General features: G+C 38.3%; 1 protein-coding gene across 1 annotated transcript in view; it reads right to left on the bottom strand.

Moving 5' to 3' along the window:
* LOC135470958 (uncharacterized) overlaps positions 1–14,091 on the bottom strand; it is a 39,409-nt gene extending 25,318 nt beyond the window's left edge. The window contains exons 1-4 of the mRNA XM_064750006.1: positions 13,923–14,091; positions 12,011–12,116; positions 10,759–10,900; positions 2,114–2,234 (exon numbers count right to left, since the gene is read on the bottom strand). Coding sequence (XP_064606076.1) covers positions 2,114–2,234; positions 10,759–10,900; positions 12,011–12,116; positions 13,923–13,974 — 421 coding nt within the window. The 5' untranslated portion in view covers positions 13,975–14,091. The remainder of the gene's footprint in view (positions 1–2,113; positions 2,235–10,758; positions 10,901–12,010; positions 12,117–13,922) is intronic.
* Positions 14,092–14,317: the final 226 nt, after the last annotated feature.

Below are 14,317 nucleotides of genomic sequence, written 5' to 3' on the forward strand. Positions count from 1 at the left end.
TAATGATGTTGTCACAGTATACATCCATATATAATGTTTTTAATCAGAGTAACTCTGAATGTTTGTTACATTATTACATCTACATGTATCCACAAGTGTTTGTGTTATCCTGGTTTATAGACATGTACAGGCCATGGTATAATGCTTTTCTTGCAGCACAATGCTTTTATCATGCACTTGTCACAGTATACATGGACACTGGTCACTAACAGTAAATGTCATTTTGTGACAGTATTTGCCAGAGAATATGGTGTGAAGAAAACTTGACAGTCACAAGTGTAGTGTACATTCATTTATCCTTTTGATTGGGGTCTTATTTATTTCATAGGTGCTTGGTGTTTTAAGCCGTATTATTTCACTTATACCCAGGAGGCCAGCGCTATAGTGGGGGTAAAACGGGCAAAGCTTGGAGGAGATCGAGACCCATTAGCAGGATGCTGGCAGACCTTCTAAAATACAACCTGGGAGGAAGACGGCAAGAGCTTGACTTAACTCACAGCGATTAGAGGCTCTTGGATGATTGTTCTGCACTTTATGTAAACCATTTGGCGACTGAGGCCTCATGTACAGTGTACAGCATTTACAGTTACCCCTTAGTCCTCACAATAACCCGTGACATGTACATTTCCCCCCTACAACTTAGCTATCCTCAAAGTGACATGCTCCATGTAGCTCCAGGCAGTCACAGGGGTCAAGGTAAAGCACAAAAGATATAAGTCAGATTGAAAACTTGCTCTTCCCCTGTCAAAATTTATCAAGGTCCTCACATTACATGTATATGTAGTTTCATAAAGTACATTTGGCTGCTTCAGGAAAACTTAGAAAGTGTAATATGAACTTACGAACACATTCGTGGCAATCACTTATCTAATAAATGTAGTGTTCAAACTGCTGAAATTCAAGGAAACCCTAATACCTAACCAATATAATCTGCATGGTTATGTTATGCAGTTAAATATTTTTTTTTACAACATGTGTATCAAGTAACCAGATATTTCTAAATCCGTCTGCTTCCTTCAATGTTCACATATTATCTTCAAATAAAATCTCTGGTAAATTCATCGTAACTATTTGGACTACAGCATGAAAGGTTTTCATTCAGGATTGTGTGTCAAATGTGTGTACTTGAAACATTACCTGTTAGACTTGTAAGCACATCACAGATATTTCAGTCACAGATTAACATTATTTCCTCAAACAGTATACTGTCATTTGTGTCTGCAACACATGATTGGCAAAAACCCTAGGAATTTTTTTTAACCTTCAAGTCTCATGTTCAGATAGTCTCAAGTTTTTGCTGGAGGCTGGTATAACCTTCAAGTCTCATGTTCAGATAGTCTCAAGTTTTTGCTGGAGGCTGGTAAATCCAAAAACAAAAAGGCATTCCTTTGACAAATTGCAAATAATGTCTTGCAAATTAATTTATCCCTATGTACAGCTTACACTGTTTACCTTTAAACAGACTTGCCTGCCATTCTTAGATCAATATTAATCTTGGAAATTGGACATTTGCTTGTATGTCTCTATACTGAGCTTGCCCTTAAGCAGTAACATACACTTTTTATTCCCTATCCAGTTCACTCTTCATGGTTCATGCTTTTCAACCATCAACATGCTTAGACAAAGACGAAAGGGGTCTGTCAAAGTGACGTAGATGGCCATGACATTCTGCAGTCATCTTTGACATGTTCAGTGTACCTGATCGCTAAGGCCATTATACTACCAGGCTATTCAGATGGAGCATGGGTTTAATTGCCCAGCCTCTTCTCACATGCCTCCGTCCTTTTTTAGTGTCTACCAGTTTCAAGGTCACAACTACTGTACTACATGTATGTGAAAGCAACTGATGAAACTACAGAACATGTGGATCTGGTCAGACGGGTTTAAATAAAAAATTGAACAAACCAGGAGGCCCTTTGATCAAACCTGTAAATACCTGAAATTTGAAATCTATACCTAACCTTCAACGAAGCAGATGGACACATCAAATCATGAGCAGTAGACAGAGTGAACCTTTAATCGAACCTTTAATCAACCCTGTAATTGGACAATATAATGTCCACCCATTTAATTAATGGTGCACTTTCCTATACATTTTCTAGCATACATGTACTTGCCTTAATTTTAATACTGAGTTCTTCTGTGGCTGCAAGAGCACTTTTATCAGTCAGTGACAAGAACCTTATCTTGTCCAAGGCATCAGATGCATTGGAAATCAACTCCCTGAGGAAAATCTGAAAATCAAAAAGAAAAAACTCTTTAGACAAATAAAAGAATTATAAGAGATCAGAACCAAGTTAGGGGCATGGATTAAGCTTGAATAACATTCAAACATATACATGTGCATGGGCTCAACTCAAATCATATGCAATTCAATACATGTATACTTAAATAAGGCTTGAAATGTTCAATACTGATTAATTCAACATCAGTATTTGTTCTATGTTCTATTCAATCCTGTGTACATGTATGCTTTTAACCACAAAATCTACCTTCAAATAGTACCTGGTTCATGCAATAACATACAGATGTGTACATATCAGATGTTACTGACAAGGTAACTAATAATTCACCAGGATCTATTCCTTACCACAATATATATATGTATATGTATATATATAATATAGGTGTATATATATATAATATAGGTGTATATATATATGTATATATATATATATATATATATATATATATATATATATATATATATATATATATAATATAGGTGTGTATATATAAGCAATCGCTGGGCCATACATAAACAATTTACACTTGCAAAAACCAATGCACTTTGTTGTGATAGTAATGAAGTTTATGGCCAAAGTTTTAAAAATCATGACTGCAATAAGACATGTCCACAACCGGAACTCTGTAAGTGGTATACCTGAAAGCATGTAAAAGTGATTATGATAAATTGTCTCTTCACATAGGGAAACACTAACTGTTTAGGTTTTGTGTACAAAGACAAATGTTAGATCCAAAGTATCCATTGTCCGCTCTTCATTTGAAGTTCATAAATATGAGCTTATCTATAGGGAGCGGTGGAAATTGGCTTCTTTGCATTTATGCAACATTCCGATCACTAAATGCATCAACAGCATCTTGAATAATTTTGATAATGCAAAACATGACGTCATGCATTTTGTATTTATGACATATGCAGGTGTAATATATATACATATATGTATATCTACATTTATCTCTCATCAGACAAAATACTTTTCATTGGACAACGACGAGATATTCTCGAATCCTGCAGACGATGTCAAATGTGTCTGCTGAAGCCTCGACTAATATGAGGATTATTGACACCATATATTTGTGTATCATATCACTGAGTAACCATTGAACCATCTCTCAGGGTTCATGTCTCTCAGTATAAACCTAGCAGTACATCCCTTAGGTAGCGCCTACTGTTTTTATCCTGGATGTACCGATGCTTGCAGATTATCCATATTGCCTGTGATCAAATGAAATGCAGTGCTTGGCTATCCATCTAAGACCATATTAACATCAGAAGATTATATTAAAATTACATTTAATTTTTTATGCGCATTAACTGATATTTAACTCTAAACTTCCTCGATAATGCCTATGGGGGATACACAGACATACTGTATTAACTTAACATGTACTGATACAAGACATGCATGTGCATGTATCCTAGACTTGAGGTAAATGCTTGCAAGAAGGCCTGGTAAATAAATGCACCAGGTAGAAGGAGGGGAGTGGGGGGGGAGAGAGGAGGGGTAACAAACCAGTTCTTATGCCTGGGTTATTTTAGACTGACATTAGCTGGCTGAAACCCGACACTAGGGGGAGATGATGCTGTTGGCATGGGTAATCCTCTACGTTTTGCGAGGCAAACTAGTTCTTTTCCATGCTACCTTTGAAGAGAGAGTGCATGAGGGTGTATGTCTGTTTATTGCTAGCCAGAGAGCAAGATAACTTAGCAGAGGCTTTGTTCATCATCCATTTATCTGTGCTGATAAGTAATAGGGCTAAATCAGTGGTGAAGCCAGTCAAGGTGACCTAAAGCTAACCAGAACTCCTGTACAGTGAAACCAAGCCGGGAATGAAGAGAACCATTAAATCTTTCTAACAGAAAAGTTCATGAAAGTCTCCAATATTATCTAACTATGTGTAAATATGGCAGACAGTATAAATATACTCAAAAATAATTAATGTATATGTTGTTGCACTGCAATAATGCCATAAACCTTGCTGATGTCACAAATATACTCAAATCCAATCTAAATGTTGGTATTTTGTTGCATTGCAAAAATACCATAAACCTTGCTGATGTCACAGATATACTCAAATCCAATTCACATGCTGGTATTTTGTTGCACTGCAAAAATGACGTTAACATAGCTGAGATCATAAATTCATATGTTAAAATATAGTCTATGTACCGATATATTATGGCATTCCAAAACTGATGTCATTGTAAGGATTTAGAAAACAACAAAATCAAAGTGACTTTTGCAACTTCACACTAGAACACAAACACGTTTCAACTGATGGGGCAAGGTTGGCAGGGTTTGAAATTACCAATGACTTGTTGGATGTGTCCGATCAAAAAATGGTCTTGTCTGGCAAAATTTATGTGCAGCACAGACAAGTGTCCAGTTGAACATTTGGCAATGAAAATTTGCACATACATGAAATTTTGCTACTTTGATCAGTTTCCTAAACTGGTGTTCGAGTGGATTTATAGCGTCACCTTTAGTTTGTAAGAAAACGTCAAATTACTTCAAAACATCGCTTTGTCAGAAAATCACGTTTTCATGAAATATACTAGACTTCCTGTACGTGACTTTCCTTGTTGCGAAAATAGATTACCATGTTCCCATGGCTTTTATTGAGCAAAGAGATGAAAGGCGCATATCATGACGTGAAGTTCTGGCCTATTTTGGGTTTACCAAGAAATCCACTACTGGACCAATAACCGACCAAGAGATGATAATCAAATAACAACGTCAGCTATGGGACGATATTTCAAGGAAGATTGGAAGCAATGTATTGCACCACATGTGAAAAATACAGTGACTGAAAATAACCCCCCAGGTCAGTTATTAAGACAGATACATGTCAGAACTACACGCAAGTACACAGTACGTTTAATCATATATCTGGCAACAGTTCAGAGAAGAGAAATTTTGTCCTGTGAGTTGCAAAACTTTCTGGTAACTTTTAGGGTTCAACAGGACAATTGTCATGCTTGCTTTACTTCTAATTTCTATCCCTGCTTACTGAAGTTATGTTGGTTTTTAAAAAATATAAGAATGATAAAAAAAAACTGATGTATACAGTACAAAGTTATGCCAATATAAAAGTACATGTACTGGGTACACAGCATCTACAAAATAGGTACTCCTGAACAGATCTGGAGCAAAATTCAGTGACCCGTAGAATGAAGACCTGGAACAAGAGCATCTCGGTCATGCCTGGAAGCATTTTCACAAAGACTACAATTAACAAGGCCCACATGATCTCTAACAGGCCATGTCAAAGGTCAAAGCTATTGCCAGAAAAACCTGAAGGTGCCAATGTGACTATTGTACTACATATCGTATTGTGTAAGTACAATGAATGTACACATTCATAAATACATTATGAATACATTTTATAGGTCTTCAAGATAAGAAACAAGAAAGCATAATTTAGACATAACTCAATGGGATAGGAACAAATGTACTTCTATAAACCTTTGACCTTGGAGTGAGTGCTAGAATGTAAATAAACAAAAAATTCTCCTGTTTTAAACACAATTTCCTTTTTTTATTACTGTATTCTTTAAAAGGCTTTTAGGGCAACTTGTTCTCATTAAAACCTAAATTCTTGGATACTCCTAATACACATGTTCTCTAACATTTCATCTTGCATCTTCAATATTATCAGCATTCTGGGGCATGTACATGTAGAAAACACACATGCATGCAAATTGTGCTGATAGGATAACATTTCTGATTCAGGCAAATGGACGAACGTACTCCTACTAATTTTAGGTCTGATACAGTAAATAAATGTTTCACATGGTGTTGGCAAAAAATTCCGTGTGTAATAAGGGATAATTAGAAAGATTTATTTTTCTCTTTCTGTATACAACAGGTTAACAGCACTCATGAATGTGCATCATTGATTCTGATGCCAGCATTAGAGCAAACATCAGGAAGACAGAAAGCAAGGCAGCAGATTTTATGAGATCCTGATGTTAGGAGAGCTACAGTAAGGTTTGCTAAGGTTCTGTCTGTACACAGAAGGTGTGATCTGTGTGGGTTTTAACAGACCTCCCAGCATCTGGTGATAAACATATCTCCACAAACTAATCAGGTTATTTGATGGGATCTCTCATACCCTCTCTGTTTTGCCGTGTAGGCAGCTTGTCAGGTAAATGAACACCTTCAACAGAAACATCCCTGCGCCTGTTAAACAAAGTCACTAATTGGGCTGATTGAGAGTTAAGGCAAGAGGAGGAGATAACACCATGAAGGTGGACTAAATCTTAGCCTGATCACATGCTAACCATCATCAAGCTTGTTTTAGGGTAGTTTAGTCTGCATATTCCTGGGTGCAATAAATCCCAGCATGATACCATGCAAACAAGTGCAAGACATATATACATATTGTTCAGAGTTTATATCATATTAACAAACTATAGAAGTGTTACGCAGCCTGCTTTAATAAATTTATCTACATATTTTATTGGTGTTTTACGCTGTACTCAAGAATATTTCTCTCACGCAACAGCGACCAGCATTATGGTGGGAGGAAACCAAACTCCAAGGGGAAAACCACGACCATCCGCAGGTTGCTGCCAGACCTTCTCACTTACCCCCAGAGTGCAAGCCAGCATGAGCTAGACCTGAACTCATAGCGACTGTACTGATGAGAGGCTCCTGGGTGCTTAAATAAATGTACAGAAGTGCAACTACATGAATTGCTATTGTACACAACTAGTATAACTTCAAAACTTGTTGACAAACCTCTACTATCAACCATCCTGCCATATATACATACTGCATATATACCTATATATATATAAAGCCAAACTAAAACAGCATCAACTGAAGTCTAAGCTCGCTGACAATATCTACGACCCATTACCTCAACAAATTCCCAGTTCATGTACATACATGTATGCAAAAGGAACAGATTGCCTACTTCAGAGAAACATTTGTTGGAGCAGAGAGCATTGTGAGAGTGAACAAGCAGCCAAAGGTCAAAAAATAAAAAAATATTGCAAACGTTTCACAAGAATACTGCATGTTCATGCTGCAGGTAAATCGTGCATTCACTTAAACATGAACATAAAATAGCATCCCTGAATCCATTTTATCTTTAGCCAAATCTGGGCTGGTCAAACACCCAGCTGCGTGGGTCAAGCCAGGCCGAGTTGAACATCCAATTGGATGGACTGGGCCAGGCCAGGTCAGGTCAAACGTCCCACTGGATGAGCCAGACCGGCTCAGCTCAAGTATTGCACAAGATAGGCCTTGACAGGCGAAACACTCAACCGCACGGGCCGCGCAAGGCCAGGTCAATGATCCAACTGGTCTAACCAGGCCTGGTCAATTATACAACAGGATGAACCTGGCCAGGTCACGCATCCCACGGCATGTGCCAAGTCGGGTCAAACATACAAAGGAATGGGCTAGGATGCACCCAAACACCCAAATGCATTGGCCGTTCTGGGCCAGGTCCAAGATCCAACTGGATGCACCAAACTTCGTGAAATGAACGCGGCCAGGTCAAGCATTCCACAGGATGGGCTACCCCGCATCAAGCATCCTATGAGATGTGCCAAGCCAGGTCAAACATCCCATGGAATGGGCTAGGAAAAACACCCATCTGCATGGGCCATGCCGGGCCAGGTCCAAGATCCAACTGGATGTGCCAGACCTGGTCAAATATTGCAGTATATGAACTGGGCCGGGTCAAACATTCCACTAGGTGGGCAGGGCTGAGCCAAGCATCCCCACAGGATGGGCCATGCGAGTCAAACATCCCACTGGATGAGCTTGATCAAGCACACTAAATGAGGGGCCAGACAGAGTAAAGCACCTCAAAGGATATGAAGCTTTTAACTAGATGGGCCATGCCAGGTCATGATGTAAAATCAACTTTTAATCTAGAATTTCTACCAGGCAAAAGGATGCAAGTGCAACACAATGTTGCATCACGTGTACCACTTGCTCATATGGCTAAAAGGCAAAACAGTGTTTGCATTATGTCAGCGGAAACAGTCTGAGTAATTAAAATTGAGAACATGGCCGCACTTTTCAGTTTTGTTGGTTATGCAGCATCGCAACAATTAAAACCTATGCCGTTTTGTTGGAAAGTTTATTGATGGATACACATCTACATGTATACCTTTTATCTACAGTTGTCTTTCCTTTCAAATAAAGTTATTTTGCATTTCCGATTTCTGTCAGGATATATGGCTTCCATAGCAATCTTAAAAATGTCTATGTAAATGTATTTCTAGCCCGTACCGTACAGAAGCGATACTTATAATCTCCCTATTGTTCCCTAGTCTGTAACACGTGCTCTGCTCCACTTGGCTGCACCCAGGAGGGCAGCTTCACCCCTTAGACCTTTAGAGCAAGGCTGACGCAAACACAGCATGCCTGGAGTGGAAATGCTGGCTGAATCCCCTCTTAAATACACACTGGCATCTGGAACCACTGCCTCCATCGACATTTAATGTGCTCGTGTGCGCGAGAATATAAACCCTCGATAAATCTTACAAGAGACTTGTTAAGTACAAGTAACAATCTGGTTGCAGCCAAAAATGGGAAATTGGATAGGGAAGCGGATGTGTACTGTTCATCACAGCAACACACAACAAAGACAGAAAACAACAGTGAACACCAAACGAGATGCACTATAGGGGCCTACATGTTACACCCTATGTTTTGCATTTAGATAATATCAACAAAGCAGTCCGGACTAGAACTGTTCATCAAATCTACATTAGATTACCATCCAGAATCAAATATAAATTGCACCTTAGTATAAATGTCCTATCTGGGACAGGACTCAATGTTTAAAGCTTTCCACTGTATTGCAGTGTCTCCTCAGTTTTACTTAGGAAAATGAAGTTATTACATGTATTTCAAAAAGACTCAGTTCATCAAGAGAAAAGGACAGACCAAAAAAAAAAAAAAACAAATTTGTCACTAGATTTTCTATACCAAACGCCAGAAAAAAATAAAATTTCCAGTAATACATATATTTTGTTCTATATGTAGTTAGCTAAATAATGGATAAAAAAAAAGGTTGATTGTAGCACAACACACTGAGCAAATGTACTTCATTTTCCATGACTGAGTAATTCTACATGTAAATCAAGTCACATCTATAAAACTGGTTTGATGCTTATGGGTTTACGCCAAATCTAAACCAAGAGGTGTACACTACCCTAATTCCTCAACCTTTTCGCATGTGAATGATCAGCTTTCGGTGCAACTGATGCACATTTACTTTAATTTTGAAGACAAAACTACATTGGTTGGATTGGCCAGTTTAGGGCTTTTCAAAAAGTATAATTTTATCAATCAACACAGAATAATGCCTTCAAAATATGCTTAAATGAACACCTTAAAAACATGCAAAAAGGCTGAAGAATTACACCGTAACAAGCGTCTGATGTTGTATGAAGGTGGATAATCCATTCATACCCAGTTCCAAGCTCTACCTAGCCTACGTAGTTGTTGCACAGAGAACTTGGAAACTTATGAAGGTTTGTCTGATGCTATAAATACATTTCTTCTCAGAGAGACTCGGAACAACCAAGCTGTGTTACAGCTGTATCCATGCCATTATCGTCTATATACTATGGCCTAAGAGCCAAACCACACAGCCATAAGGAGTCTATTATGTTATAAGCACCTACCCAAAGCAGCATTCATCTCCAAGATGGCTATTTTAAGGCAGACAGATTTACTGTCCATTCAGATGATCAAAAATAAAAGAGAAGATCTTAGACAACTGGTCCTAAACTGTACTTTTAGACATGTCAACAAAAACGTGTGTGGAAGGTTGAGGGGGCAGGGGCTGAGGGTGAGCAAAAAGGGCCTCAGCACATACACTGACAGGGGGCTATATATATATATATATATATATATATATATATATATATATACATACATATAAGCACATTTTTAATATGAGTTCTTCATAATGCTGGCCGCCACAGAGACATGGGGAAGTGCACCCATGTACATGGGTTAATTACCTATTTGTCTACATGTACTGTGATGCTTACTAAAAACAAGTTTGCGACCTATGAACATTTTGCTTGTAGAGCCACATGTAGCCTATACATGGGCTGTCATATTATTTACAAGGCCATCAGTTTCAGAGGGTGAAGGAAACCTGAATGACATGTAACTTTGGGAAGTAACTCACAAAACTTCGAACATGACATGCACAGATTAATCAAACCCTGTCCAATATATACTGTAAAAAAACCGTTTCAACTGCTCCAGTATTTGTTTCAGTGGAATTTATTCAAATAATTATGATGAGAAAATCATGCTGACTAAGTATTGGTTGCAGATGTGGCTGAAAAGGTTGAAGAATTAGGTTATACTGTACTGGTGGAATTCTACAGATTTTCTGTGAACTTCATGCAAGGCTACCTAAACGAATCAACATCTTTTACAAGTTAACCTGTCAGAAAGTTTTATCACTGGCCAGTTAATGTACAAGTGTAATAGTAATGTTTTAGGAAGGATCATCCAGACCTACCTCCTTATTCTTGTACAGCGAGTTGATGATAAGCTTCATCATTCTGTTCACCTCCGCCTGGAATGTAAACTTCTCTGCCTTCTCCCTGAGCTCCTTCATCTGTGCCACACTCATGCCATCCAGTTTTATGGCCTCCTCCTCTCTAAAACACAATAATATAACAAATGAGGGCATGACAATTTGCTAAAAATTCACATTCTGGAAGTATTGCTTCTGCAAAACATGACAAATATACAAGTACTACCCATAAGAATAATACATTGTAGCTATGTCAAAGTCCATCACAAAAGTCCACTTCATTTAAAATGAACTAAACACACAACTCTAGCTTTTAATATTCTGGGAAGCTGTCATTGGCAAAACTGGCCAAAACAGACATAATTTTGTCGAAATTGAACAAAACGTGATTCATATAATAATGATAAATGTTTTACCTGAAGGGCTGTCTCAAGTGGTTTCTATTATTTATTCATTTGATTGGTGTTTTACCCCATACCCCAGAATATTTCACTTATATGACGGTGGTCTATTGTGGGAGGAAACCGAGCCGAGCCCAGAAAAAACCAGTGACCATCCGCAGGTTGCTGTCAGACCTTCCCACTTATGGCTGGTGTAGTTTATATTAAAGTGTGCTTATATGGAAATGAATATATACACGCAACTGGTCTGTAACAGATGAGTACAGACAAAGGTTACATATAGGTAAATTGTTTACCCAGGTGTTGGCCGACAGTATTGTAAGTAAGACACTGTTTGTATCTAGGTTTTATATGTGTAACACAGACAGATGGTTAAACTCACAGCACAGTGGAAGCATTTTAAGTTTCCACGGAACTCTTGTACTTTCTAACCACACTAGGTGAAATCAATTACATAGCGACTGATTCTAGACAATACTAGATTTTCGCTTCATACATGGCTAGAATATCTTCAGTACAAATGTATCAAAGAGCTCATAAAATTATCTACACTGTCCAAACAGAGTACTTAAGTAATACAAAGTTGATATTAAAACATGACTGACAGAGACCTTACCACACACACAAATACAAGTTATAACAATATGAGATAAATCATAGCCCACATGAACCACAAGATCTCATAATGGTTCTCAACCCTAATATCTGTACCTACTACATTACATATTAGTGGATTACAAATGTACAGCAAATCAAATATCATTTCACTATAGATTGAAGATACATGAATTGGTATAGTGCTGTGATTCATGGCCATTAAGTTGTAAACCCACCTCTGAACAACTTCATCATCGGTTCTTGAACCATCACGGCTCTTTCCAACATCATCGTCCACTGTGCCTGGGTTTTCATCTTTGGTGCTGTCCGCAAAACACAGACCTAACAACACAAAAGTTAATCATGCATGAGCCCTACATATACAAAACCCCAGTCCACTAACAATGTAAGCAGGGGAGTGGTGGAGCGAAGGGAACCTACAAATTTCCTTTCCAAGATTAGGATTGAACCCACACCTCTTCCAGATTGGTAACTCCTAGCACTCTAAAAAATACTCATTCGTGTATTTACATATATATACATGCTTACCAACTCTTGAATATTGTTTTCAGCTTTTTAGCCTAAGGTGACTTTGGGATCAACATTTTCTCATTACAACAAAAGACAACACTCCTCAATTATTGTTGTGCTAGTCACTAGATGTCAACAGCATAAAAACTTCCTTGACATGTGTAATGATCATTAATACCAGGTCATATGAAGTGCTGCTTTCTTTCCAGGTCTATTTCTTTGACTGGACTAAAGATCGCAGGACTGATTGCTCTGCTCAGGAATTATGTGGTTTGTCATGTTGCCAAATTTGGCAGGGGAAAAGGGGAGATAACTCATTAAAAATGGCTTCCCGGGTCAGCATTCATGGCCGCATTTTTCTTCCGTCGCTTCCATGAAATAGGCTTGAAACTGAACGAAATCTCAACATACAAGTACTGTACTGTATTAACGGATTGCTTGAAATCTGCTCACGCAGTTATTTGTCAGTTACTTTCACTTAAGTGCAGTGGACCACTCTCCAGTGCAGTCTGACATTCGTCTTTTGGCCTCCCTGCTCAAAATCTGCATGGTGATCGAGGCAGCTGAGAAGACCCAAATACAATTTTGTGTAAGATACAATTTTAATTTTAAAATGAATTCAAAACAGGACCAAAGAATCAAGCTTAATCACCGTAAATTTTGCAACTGTACCCATTCTTAGGCATGCATTAAAGTGTGATGAATACTGGTACTTAAAGAATAGCTACTTGCCAACCAATCCAAAGTTTTCTTCCTTGTAGGAAGTGGGCATGGTTAACTTTCTGTTCATTGGTCAATGGCTGACCACTTGCCAAAGAATCATTCTCAGACAGTACATGTAGGTTTACAATTTAAAGCTCTGGCTTGTTAAAAATTATGAATTAATAAAAGTATAAAATCCTTCTTCACAATGCTGAAAGATGACTGGGGAAATAGTACAACTTACGGGAGCATTTCAGATTTGAATGGGTAGATAAACACAGATAAAAGATTATACATATATTCCTTGTAATGACATTTGATTATTTAATGCAGGAAATAATTTTAAGAGAAAAAGATCCTCTGATGTAGTCCTGACAATTGCAATTTGATAAGGTATAGCCCAAAGTAGTGTAGCAATGTTCAGCTGGAGTGATTGTCCTCTAAATCAGCATGTGTACATGAACTGCTTACCTACAAAAAAAAAGTTTTTAAACCTGAAAAGTATACATATTTAGCACAGTTCCACATTTATTATTTTACAGTGTACCTGTTGAGACTAGATTTATGTATATGTATACTTTTACATGAGGCCAATGTGGGTGGAGACGGTGGGTGGGGACTAAATACTGTAACATCCTCAATAAAGTTCCGAAACTATTTTGGTAAGTTGTGCATGTGATCATTTCTTCACATTCTGAGGTTGTTTGAGCCTTCATCAATTCCTATAACATGGATAATATCAAGAACATCTATTACGGTACACTGTACACGTCACTGATTTCATTGATACACGTATCCTTTGAAGACATTGTCCAACACCATAACAGGAGAGGTGCATGGTAGTGTAATGGCAAGCGCACATGCCGGTTGCACATGTGACTTGGAACTATCAGTGCATAAAAATGTCTCACTCACCAGCAAACAGAAGAACTCCTATCAGGGTGGGAATGAGAAACTTTCTCGCCATTCTGGCTCTCTTGATGCCCGCTGCAGTTCTGTACGTTGCAGGGCGAGGAAGAAAGATGAAATAGTTAGCGGATTCAGCCGCCGGCTTTATCACCCCTACCAAGTGACTGAGGGTTTCCCTGATCAAGGTCGAGCAGCTTCGAATGGGAATTCCCTTCGTGTACTAAACAAGCCAATGAATGCAGCCCACGATACCCCATGTGATGAAAGTAGACCAATCGTAAAGAAACAAGTAGAGCCTCGATTTCTAGAGCGTGGCCCTAGTTGATTGGCCCATCGAATTCCTTGTTGAATTATTCATTTTTCTCGTCTGTATTCCGATTTATCGGCCTTTAATTCTGCTT

The sequence above is a fragment of the Liolophura sinensis genome, chromosome 7, assembly GCF_032854445.1.
Source record: "Liolophura sinensis isolate JHLJ2023 chromosome 7, CUHK_Ljap_v2, whole genome shotgun sequence".
Taxonomy (NCBI): domain Eukaryota; kingdom Metazoa; phylum Mollusca; class Polyplacophora; order Chitonida; family Chitonidae; genus Liolophura; species Liolophura sinensis.